This window comes from Sylvia atricapilla, chromosome 5, assembly GCF_009819655.1.
Source record: "Sylvia atricapilla isolate bSylAtr1 chromosome 5, bSylAtr1.pri, whole genome shotgun sequence".
In the NCBI taxonomy this organism is placed as follows: Eukaryota; Metazoa; Chordata; class Aves; order Passeriformes; family Sylviidae; genus Sylvia; species Sylvia atricapilla.
The window spans coordinates 55,863,728-55,876,188 of record NC_089144.1 but is presented as its reverse complement, the minus strand read 5'-3'; the positions used below and the strand labels follow the sequence as shown (position 1 = coordinate 55,876,188).

At 36.4% G+C, this 12,461-nt stretch overlaps 1 protein-coding gene across 2 annotated transcripts in view; it reads right to left on the bottom strand.

Moving 5' to 3' along the window:
- Positions 1-276: 276 nt before the first annotated feature.
- Positions 277-12,461, bottom strand: part of CCDC91 (coiled-coil domain containing 91) — a 113,385-nt gene continuing 101,200 nt past the window's right edge. For both annotated transcript variants that reach the window (XM_066319568.1, XM_066319567.1), the window contains exon 13: positions 277-1,489. In XM_066319568.1, the coding sequence (XP_066175665.1) occupies positions 1,370-1,489 (120 nt within the window). In that variant the 3' untranslated portion in view covers positions 277-1,369. The remainder of the gene's footprint in view (positions 1,490-12,461) is intronic.

The window sequence follows — 12,461 nt, the reverse complement described above, 5'->3', positions numbered from 1 at the left end:
AACCAGCACTGCTTGCTTCTTCAGAACCTTTGTGTTCACTGAAAAGACAAAACCTTTGGGCTTAATTACAAAAATGAAGCACGAAAAAGATTTAAATAAAAACCCTTAACTTTCTGCAATACATATTTCATACTGCCAAATACATATGCAACCATTTGGTGTTCTTTATGACTATAAGAAAGAAATTTATGAAAATTGCTGATGAAAAAAAATCACCTAAACGAAAAAACCCAAAACACCTCCAAATAACAAGATCCACACTTAAAAAAATGCCCGTAAGCTCATCATAAGAGAGATCATTCTTAGTTTATTTGTATACCTAAGCATGAACACTTATTTTCCCTCATTTCATTCAGAGCTCTTCTACAACTAAGGCCCCAATTCTACAATCAATAGAGTGTAGGCACAGAAATTCCACTCCATCTGCTGCTAGTAACACTAGAAAGGCCTGTGAGTTATCCAAAGTCCAGTAATGTCAGTGGGGAGTTTTTCTACTTCCTTCGATGTACTCAGAAAAGGGCATGTGAGGTCAGCAAGCTGCACTCCTTATTCTGTCAGAAATTCCACTGAGGCAGTGCAGTATCAGTCTCCACATAATTACATACATCTTCTTCCTGAAACTGAGGTCAGTCACATTAATTGTAATTTCATGAGAAAATGACTTTTGGAATTGAGCTAGCTCTGTAAAACAGAAATAAAATACACACTATACGTTGGTCATGGCAATGTTTTGAGCTACTCTAAACAGATGCACTGTTTTTAAATTTTTCTGTTCCTAGAGCTGGATTTGTTTATAAATGCCTGACAACAGTCTTATGTTTCAGGACTGATCCTTCTGTTATACATCAAAAGCAGTAAGAACTAAATAAGCTACTCAGGCTCACCTGAGGCAATGGACTTGGGCAGATACATTGGAAAATAGAGAGGGATTTGTGTCTATAATCAACTGAATGTTTGTCTCCATTGTTTAAAATATCAAAAATAATGGTGAATCACATTAACACTTGGTGCTAAATTTAAAACAGACATAACAAAGAAATGTTTTCATCATTGCTGCAGTTACCTAGAACTTCAACCATGGGCTACTAGAAAATATAATGGAAAGAAAAATCTAAATAAAACAAATCCTAAAAAAACCAAACCCTAAAAAACCCAGTTTTTCCAGGGATTTTTTCCCTCTCATAATTTCTATCTGATAATAGTAGTAAAATAAATAAATAAATAGAAGAACATCATCCACAAACATTTCTATCAGGCATTTCAGATCAATCCTGACTCGATACAATCCAAAAGATTGGAATATATTCATCATTTGCTAGATGGAGATCTGCAGCTTCACAAATCACATGTATCATCAGCACTGAGATTGTCAGTCTCTGTTTTCTTCTGGGGTTGGCTCTTCCTTTAACAAAACATTTAACTGTTTCTGTGCACATGAAAGGAAAAGTTCCAAACTATGCAGATTTCTCTGACGGACAACTTCATCAAGCTGTTGAAATAAAAGAAAAAAAAAGATCAATCAACTTTAAGAAAACCTGAAAACAAATGCCAGGGTTTGTCAGCAAAAATCCAACCATATCCAACAACTAAAATTCAACAATTAAAGAACCTAAGTAATTTCAATGCGCATAATTTCATAACAATTTTTAATGGAGTATTTGAGTTTCTCCAAAATAACATGTACACAAAGCTAAAAGTAAGTTTAAAGCTGCCAAATTCTACACAATCCATTTGAGAATGCTAAACAGCCTAGCTGCCATGCTAGGCAAATCCCCACAGAAATGACAAGTGTTGCTTTTATAAAAAATACTGCTTCAGTTTTAAAGTGATCACTACATATGACTGCATATTCAAAAATTCAAAGCCTACTGGTAATTTAAATGGCAGCATGTTTAAGTAGTTCCCAGAGGAAAAGTCAACATACTTGCCATTTAGCTTGTTCCTACATTTTATCCCCTAATGACAAATAATGTGAACTAAATATAAATATAAATATAAATATAAATATAACTTTGCAGTATAGACAGCCTGTCCCACCAAAAAAGAACACCATAGCAAGATTTGGCAGGTTATGTCATATAAATGACAAAAAATATGGTTTACTGAAAAGCATTTGAATTCCTTTAATTAATAAATAAAATGCACTGCAAAATTTGTTCCATTTGAATGTCAAAGTTCAAATGTCAAAAAATACTATCAGAACTGAGAGATGTTTTCAATCTGATTATTCTTTAATCAGCCCAAATTCAACTAAATACCCTTATAATGACCTCACAGGGTGAGATTGAAAGGAAGTGGTACAAGGCTAATGTGGCATAAAAGTTATGCCACTCAAGGGAAAGGAAGTAATGGAATTTTGAAGAAGTCAGCACTTCTGTCAGACTATTGTGCAATGGAAGTTCAAGTTCATATGCAATGGAAAATGGTAGGTTTTTCAAAAAAATATACCTGACTCATATATCTTGGACTCATAGTTTTAATTGCAGCTTTCAACAAAAGCCAATCTGTTTATCAGTCAGCAGTCCAGTTAATTGCTCTAACAGTCACTTGAATGTTCATCTTGTTTTATAGCAGATAGGCTATTTTTAAAAATAGCAATACAGAATGCAAGGCAAGGATAGTGACAGCTTCCCACTTGACTTTGAAAATGCACTCAGGATAAAGTAGCAGTGTTGTGATTTAATACACAAAGGGAAACATTTTTATGACCCTGTGCTTTTCTGCTCCATAAATTCCTCTAATTTATGCAAAACCAGGTAGTTATAATATTTTGGCAATTTGTTTTATCAGAGATGAATATATCAAATCTAGTCACCAGCAGAACACACACATATTTTCTGAACACCACACAATCATAAAACTTTCCTTCAGTAATAGAAGGATAGAATCACAGGATTGTTGGAGTTGGAAGGAGCTTTAAGGATCACCCAGTTCCAACCCACTGCCATAGGCAGGGACACCTTCCAAAAGACCAGATTGCTCAGAGCCCCATCTAACCCAGTCTGCCTATGTTTCTACTTCTGTGTATTTTCAGCTGTTCAAAATTTTGCATCTCTGCAAAAGCAAGGTTTAGGGCTCCATACACAGCCTGATGAGAACCTAGCCCACTGATTTACAGCAGTTTTTAACACAGATCTAATTCAAATAAAATCTGTTTTTTATATATTCAAATAACAGCTGCTACTGACAAGAAAATGGAAGAAACAGCAAGCTAATCTCTAAAGAAGCTGGAGGAGTCGGGAACAAATGAACAAAAAAACCCCACTCTGTTGTGCTGTTGCATCTTCTCTGATTTGAAAACTATCTTGCCTCCTCTGTATCTTCTGGACCAAAACATTTTGCTTCAGGAAGCTTGCAGATTTTTTGTGCTTGTAATCCATATTTCTCCGGGGAATGAATGGACAGATATAGCACAATTCACATAATATCATCTGTTGCATGTTAAGAAAGAACATGAGACACCTCTTTCTCTAACTAATATAATTCTCCTATCACGCCATCAGATTCTCTTGCTTCTGGTAGGTGCATCAGTTGGAGAAGCTCACCATGAAACTGAATTTCAGTAGTTTCTTTATATAGCATATTATATCTATACACCCAGACAGCTCATTATTGAGCTTTGACCATGAGCTTTGGCTAAACTCTCCATTTTCTTTTCTTGCAGTCTTTCATTGCAAATTCTGCTTTAAAGAGACCACAGCAGCTCACCAGATGTGTGTTCTGATACGCTGCTGTTAACTTTCCTTACCAAGGCTGCAATCACAAATCGTATAGGATTAAATTTATTTCACCAAGTACTAAAGTAAATGTTTAATGTGTGTAGTGATTGGCTGCAGCATGAAAAAACCAGAATTTCTTCAGGCTTGAGCAAGATTTTAAAAGTCTCAAATGAATTAAGCACACATTTGAGGAGCCTTTGTTGAACTCAAGTGGTTAGTTGGTAGTCTCCGTTTGTGCATAAGCAAAGTTTATTGCTTGTTAAAAGTTTATGTAAATGCAATAACATAAAACTTGAGAATTCAGTTCCCCCTTGTTTGCTCAGTTTATGAATATGCATTGCCTTGAGCAGGACATTCTAAAAATCTTCAATGCTACAGCAAATGACAAAACAATCCAGACAGACTTGCGATCTTCACAAAACACAAAAAGAGAAGCAACAAATGATGCTGGCTTTGAAAATGTACATTTGAATGTATTCAGAAGGAGAAGATGCTTGTAAATGAGAAAATTGACTTGGCTGGGAAATAGAAACAAATGAAGCTTTGTTATATAATATATTGTTTCATGAACTGTTAGCAATGGACTCAGCTTTTTTGAAGACTGCTTTCCCATTGCTGTGCTCCTTTCTTGCACAACACACCAAAAATGGGTGAATTTATAAGATATTTAAATCTCACTTTTCCAAACAGTCTTCTCTCTATATTTTTAGGTCCTGTTCACTTCATGGAATGATCTCATTATTTAAACAAACATAAAGAGACATCTGGCAAATTCAAAACTGAATGTGACTCATATGCAAATGTAATCAGTATGAATAACATATTTGGGCTGGAGCATTCACACAACCAAACCAACCCAACTGTTCTGATTCTATACATGCTGAAAAATGCATCATGTTGGTTCAGATCTGCCCAGAAAGGGCATTTCCCTACACCATATTGTTACTGTTGTCATTGTTAGTCAATATTTCTCTTTCACTCTATGAAATCTATTAGTTCAAAGTTTCAAAATTCTTTAGACTGTGTCCAGTTGGTGGAGTTTGCATTTGCTCAAAGCTTTAATGTTCCGGAACTTCATTATTTTAAGTTACTCAGCAGTATCTTTTAACTCTGTATAGATTTTTTTTCTCCTTAAGAACCAGAGCTTGCCTCTCTAGGCACTTGTATGGATTCTGCTGAGAAACTGGATATATGAGATTTGGAAAAAACACTTGAATTCTTCTGATTATCCTTCAGACATTTCATTTACCAAAAATAAGCAGAATGTTGCAGGACCACATTCAGTGCTCTCTTTAAAGCTTCAGTCCACTTCTCAGATCTAAGTGCATTTCCACTCTGCTTCTAGCCAAAGATGCCTGGATGAGACTCCCTGTGGGGTCTCACCTTAGCCATACCCATAGGCCACCCAGGATGACATGCCTTTGAGCCATGCAAGGCACCACCTGAAGGCACAAGCCCCAGCAGAGCTCCTGAGTGGATGCAAGAATTGCACTAGGGAAATGAAAAAAAAAGGCACTGTATTACCACCAGGAGAATGCTTCCACCCCAGGCTGCTCTATTTCACTTTAAGTCAACACATCTTCCCCTGCATCACTTCAGCCACCCATAGCTCAACCCAAACTGAAGTTAACCACTACTCTTAGCTGTTATACTTTCCTAGATTTATCTTACATTTCAATTTTTCTGTGAAATGGAAAAAAAGTCTACATGAGTGATGCCTAAAGTAGAAATTAGTTTCTTACACAAATAACTGAGCATGCACACTCTCCATATCTTCCCCTTGCAATATCTACCAGCAAATAGCTTTGTTTTCATGGCATTCAGGCTTATCTTGTTCTATTAAATATTCACCAATTTTTTAAAATACTTAAAATTACTAGAGGAGAAACCCAGTTAGAACTCTATAAATAACTCCAGTATGTCAGAATTATACTCTCTCTTTCTAGTAACTAATAAAATCGCACATGGAAAATATAATTTTAGGTTAAGCACTGAAGGATATGAGATGAAATTCTGGCCTCACCACAGTAAAGGTGTAGTTTGTTATTAATCTCACTGTGGCCTGAAGTTCACCCAAGAAAGTGAAGAAAACAAAATTAAGGTTAAATATGGCCCTTCAATTTTCCTGTCTGTATAAGTATAAAACTATTTAAAGGTGTATTTTTCAGATAATACAACTTCCCAATACCAAATGTATTTGCAGCTGTAGAAATAGTAGCTACATTTATACAAATACATATTGAAAAATTTACCTGTATTTCAAATGATAATTACAGGATTAATGTATTCAGTAGCAGCTCAGCTCACTACTCTGGCTCTGCGACACTAACAGGAGTAAAAACTGCAGTCTTCTTTTTATCATGAAATTCAACAAATACAATGATGAAAGATTTAAAAAAGAGCAAAGATGTTGAGGAAGAAGACTTTTAATTGTACTTTTATTACTGGTGTTTTTGTAATTGATCACACACAAAATCAATAAAAAATAATGCCATTATATTGTAATGAAGCAGAGCAGTTTCCCAAAGACCATAAAATCAGAAATAAGTTTTTGAGGCCTGTTACTTTTCCAGGAAAAGCGCAAAGAAGCTAATAAAGAAAATATTCCAGCAGTGATATTTACGCTTATATTCATCCATTCAGGAGGAAGGGTCAATGGGGAAGGACGTAAAATCCTTAAAAGTATCTTTGTTACTCAAAGGAAGTCATGTTCATGGAAAGACAGGAAAATTTCAAATGCTAAGTGAATGTTTTGGGGAATTCAAAACACAGAGATGGATGTGTGAAGAGAATGGGTTCTGAAGGTGGATTTAAGCAGCTGATGATAAGGCTTTCCTTTGATCTACTGTTTACAAGTGGCTGCTGGTTGGCTGTTGAATAGGATTCATCACCAAGGCTTTTCTTTGAAGTTAAATATTGATTAGCCACAGGGAAGTATTCATGGATATCAGCCTGGCATAATTTCACATTTTTCAGAGGACTTGCAGTATAAGGATTCTTATACATTTCCTGTCCCCTCTCTGAGGAGTGTTCAATAGAAAGGGGACATTTTGATACTGGAGGTAAAAATGATTGAAGCTTTGTTGTAATAATTAGTAAAGTAGTTTACTCTAGTTTATTTAGTCTTTAATTTCTCTATGTATTTTTATTACCGATAAATATACTAAAGCTTTGTCTGCTTGCTGTTTGCAAGCTGATTTCAATTTGCTATTTTTCTTCATGGTTTTGTATTATATAAATTTACTAACAAAAAAACTTAAATATAAAAGAAAGTAAATACAAATTGAAGAATGATGATAGGCATACTTCAGACTGTATTTTTTTACAATTTAGTTAAACATCTTAGCTGAAAAAGAATTAATATAGGACTAAACTGAAAATTCACATTTTTACTTGAGAAGAGTCTGGAATAGTTTTTCATTTTATTTTACAGTTATAACTTAGCACTGTTGGATCAACACGTAGATGGATGTGTCCATGAAGAGCAAAATACCAGTCAGAAGTGCTGATGATGACAGATTGCTTTTCTAAATACTTCTGTACTTAATCATTAAGGACTAGAGGAACAAATTTGAGTCCCTTTGAAATTGGTGGAATAAGGAATATACATTACTTAAGTATTAGGAAGAAATTATAGTGATGCCTGATTTGTTCATATATATAAATAATTTACTAAAAGATTCTGTCAGTGGCACTCCCTCCTCTGTGCAGAGACTTGCTTGACAGTGACAGCATGTTAAAAATATAGGAGGTTGCTCCTGGAGCAGGGAATCCAGATTTAACACAACTTCTTGCTTAGAGTCAACCACTGATGTTGCAACTGAATTTGCCTTTAGGTATTTCTGTTTATCCTAATTACATGTACATCTGTACCTAACAATAATTACTTAAGAACAGACAATTATTTCAAAATAATTTTGGCATCAGTCAAAATTATGAGCTAGAAATGATGGTTATGGTCTTTCTGAACAATGATCTGAACTTCAATTCTAAGTGAATAAATGGTTGCATTTTAAATCTGTGATATTTTCTAAATATTTTTAGAGACAAAGTATTTTGGAAAAATAATGGCTTTTCATGTGTGATCAAAACCTTAACTATTGCAGCCTCCTCCTGGCCCAACTGATGGTTCAAAGCACTACTCCAGTTTAGTGCTAGGATTCCACTGTACTGAATATTGGCCAATAAACCCAGTCCAACAGACCCTTGCAGTGTAATCAAACACTCATCAGTGTCTTCTCACTGCTTGATTGGTCAGTGTTCCTCTTTGAGGAAAATTCAAAGGCAAGGGGTTTGCTTTGTACAATTTTTATGATATATTGACAGGTTTTGTTTGGGTTTTTTCCCCCCACTCTAACTAACCCACTCCTGTAAATGAGCCTGATCCTGAAAGGTTCTGTAGCTGCAGAAGTTCAGCTACATGCTAATATTTTCTAGTAAAACTATGGGTCTAGAATTCTTTCTCGATGCACTAACATGAACTTCTCCCCACAGATCCAACAGAAGGCTTAAAATAATTCCCTACCACATTAAATAGAACGGATAGAAAAAATATTACCTCGAGGAACCTGCAAATCTGAGAGTAGGATGAAGAAACAATGAACTACTTCCTCTCATTTCTATAATGGATGAGAAGGAAAACAGATCCATATGGTACATATGTGCAGCAGAGCTTATTTTCGAGTTAATCCCAGGACAGGACATTTTTGTCGGTCCACCTGTGAATTTCTACTATTGATAACACTAAGTATATAAAACCAAGGTTCTTCACGGCTGTAATTCATACAGTATCTGCTACACATTAGAAAGTCATCAGTGTTCAAGACAACCTCTAGGAAAGAGTGATGTTTAATAAATTATATTGCCATGTGAAAATGTTTTTTTTTTCCCCTTTAAATAAATAATGCTGCAACTTCTAAACCTTAAGGATTTTATGCTCTGAATTTGATCATTAAAATAATACCATATGTTGGACACATCTTTAAAACAGATTTGCCTAGTTTGCTGAAGGTGGTGGGAAAATACCCTGTCAAACCTCTCAGAATCTCCACTGTCTCCCAGCTGGACCTAGGAATGTTAGAAAACAGTAACTTTTCTTGATATAAATAAAGAAATTTGCTTTCAATCAAGAAAATTAGATCGAGTGCAAAAAGAACTGAAAATGGTTGCAGCACCTGCTCAGACTGCTGTAGAAGGTGAAAAATAGGTATTTTCTAAGCCCACAAAAATAATACATTTATGTGCATTAGCATATGAGAAATCTCTGCAGCAACCTGCCTATTTAATAGGTTGCAAACATGGGGTTTCTTGACCAAATTATTTACAGACTATCACCATACACTAAAAAAAGGAGTTACCATAATTGCTACTATAATTGCTGATTGCTCTAGCAATCTGATGGTTGTGGTTTTAAGTCTCAGATTCAAAATTCCTAAAACAAACACACAGAAGCACATGCATACAGTGTGTTCAAAAATCTCTGATTAAAAAATGGTTAATATTTGGTCCTGGAAAATGCCTGCACAGCTTCTGAAACACAATGGATTACAGTCTCCATGAGGCAGGCACAAGCAGAAAACTAATCACAATGTCGCCAAATTCCTCAGATCACCTCCTCTGATATGGAAAGAGAGAACCAGAAATTTACAACAGCGCCTAACTAAAGGATTTATAAGTGACTCAGACTGGTTTCTATCCAGGCTTCTCGGACCCTGAGTGCTCAAAGAATGTAGAAGTCCTTAATAGTTTTCTCTCCAACTGTTTTAAGTAACCAAGTCAGTCTTAGGCACTATCACATCCTGACTTAATACAGCTACAAATGACTTGGCAGGAATTACACAGGGCTTGTGTGGAGTTTCATAAACCCAAATTGCCACCTCTCCAGGAAAATGCCTGAAGGCTATCAGACCATGCTTCCTGAAAAGCCCTGAGTGCAGGGCTGGGTGACAGATCTGGTATCAAAGATCTGCTTCATTTAGCAGTATGCAGACGTGCTCCAAATTAATCCGCAGTAACCACACTTGGTTAAAAGCAGCAACAATCTTCCTACACATAAAAATTGCTATTGTTACCAAGCCAAATAAAAAATGCCATCTGATGGGCTCATGTTGAGTCATGCTCACAGCATTGCCTTACAGTACTCAGATGATATCTACAGAACTGGATTAATTAAGCCCTACTGAAAAGCAAACAGCAAATACAGGCATTAATCAGAACAATATTCTTTTTCACTGTGAACAGGTATTTTATATTATCTGTGAATAAGATGTAAAGTAGAAATAATCATTGCACCATAAGCATTTGCAGTGTACACAAACTGAAAAAAATAACTATCCTAATAATGCGCATGACTGTGAAACCACAGTTGTATACCTGCTCTTCCACTGCTATGGGTGCTTTCCAAACATCTCTATCTGATGTGATCCTTCATGAACAGAAGGTGCAGCAGGAGCACAACTTCCTTGCCTCTAAGAAGGGTAACAGGTGGTTGATAACACACATGACAGAGAATCACTGCTTTAGGCTGGGAGGTGAAAAAAATGTGCTATATGGAAAGCTGAAGCTACAAATAACATAATGAGTCAGACTGGAATTATTGTACCTCGATATCAAGAAGACTGGAGTTGATGATCATGATTATCTGAAAGTGCTTGTGAAACTTTGACACTATCTGCCACAATCTCTAAACCAAAGTGTCCCTTAACAACACACTGGAGTTTTGTAAATAGCAGCAGCAGGAAAAAAAAATCCCACCTCTTAGTTTTGAGGAACATTTGATTTAACAGCCAGGTTTTCATTTAAACGAAATTTTAAGAAGTGACAGGATGAAACAGCATATTCTGTCAGTACAGTCATGGGCAAAGATGATATCACATGAAATGCAGGTATCTTTCTAAAATTACCGTTGTAGATTACAGTTGATGGATTCACACAAAGAAATTAAAAGGGGAAAAACAGCCTCCAGCAAATCTGTGATAAATTTAGCATTAAATCTGTGGCAATATACATGCCTTTGGATAAGTAATTACACATTAAGGCTCAGGGAAAACAAAATTAATGTCCAACAACAATCCAGACAGAATTTTTTAAGCCCACATTTACTACTGGGCTTCTTCAGTATTGAGAAGATTGAAGATAATGGTTTTTTTTTGACAGTAACATTTTTCTGGAAAACTCAGTGTGGAGTTTGAAGCCAAGCTACTGCAGCAAAATTCAGGGCAGCTGCTGGCGAAGCAGTTCATAAAGCTGCAGCTGCAACAATGTCATCAAAGACCCGACCTGCCTGTTTCACAGCACACCCAGATTGAGAACCCACGGCTCCCAGCAGGTCATCACTTACAACACCACAGGCAGGAAGATTCTAAAGCAGGAGGGAGAAATCACCAGCAGGACACAATCATCTGCAGGATTTCTGCTCCACACAGCTCCAAATCTGTCCTGCAACTGGCAGCCAGCAGAGACTCCTCAACAGCAGGGCCAGAGTGTGTTCCCCAAAGCAGTTCTTTGGGCACCTGCCTGGCTATTCTGGTGCTTTTCCAGATGCAAATTTCTGTCAAGGCTTTGCCGAGAAATTACACCCAGGACATACAACCACAAAGAGAACAGCAGTTTTTCACATCAGCAATACCTTGTTTCACATTACTAAAGAAAAAAACCAGCCCAGAAAACAGAAGGGACTGTTGCTTAGGAGGGTGGCGTGGGGGAAAAGGGCAAGGGAGGGAAAAATATACTTGACTAAATTATATGAGTCAGTAGCCTGCAGCCAAAGCAGAAAAAGTAACATATATACTTATTAACGACAAGTCATTGAAGAATCTTGCTGAATTTCTAATACACGGGTAAAGATTTGAATGCAAAAAGTAAACAGGGAAACACATCCCTTTGCTTCATCTATCTAATATTGCTATTGCTGTAGGTAAGGAAATTTATTTCTTTACACTTTTCTCTAGCTTCACAGACAACTAGATTGAGTCTCAGATTTTGATCCCACCGGCTTTGCTACAGGAATCCAATTGCAGGAAATAATCATAGGAAAGATTCATCAAAACACATATGATAAGGCCAACTTTCCCATCTACTTTTTTAAAATAAGAGTTCAGCAGAAGGATTAAAACAGCAAAAGACATACCTGAAAAAAAGAGCAAAAAAGCTGCAAGATTTGGTGTAAAAACACCTTGAATTTTCCTGCACATAACCAACTCTGAAAAGTCTCAAACAATTCCCCAGCTAAAAGAGCAAGCAGGTAAAACTACTGAGGTTCAAGTTTATCTCCACATAAAAGGACTTGGGTGTAAATGAGAAGCAGCACAAAAAACCCAAACAAACTCTGGACTATGAGTATTCCTCAGCTGTAGGAAAACAGAGCTCAGAACAGAATAAACCACCCTTATACACAAAGTTATTTACCCATTTTAATTGTGCAGTGAACAAGAGAAAAAACCAATTTGCCCTCAAAACTCTAAAGCCAAGACAATCTGCCAAGTTATGTGACTTTGTGGTGGCTCTGCAATTACTCTGGGCTTATCTTATCCTGGTACATGGACAGAGAAATTCTACAGAGCACCTCATTAAAACGACTGTGATTTCTGGATCTTTGCAAAATAAACACAGAGACCACAAAACTGCCCCTGCATGTCATGGAAACAATGGAGAAAAGGGCCTTCTGTATTCTGTCCTTGTCTCTTCGGGGCTCAATTCCAGTGCAATTAAAATGGTATCACAAAGATCTAGGGATGCAAGAGA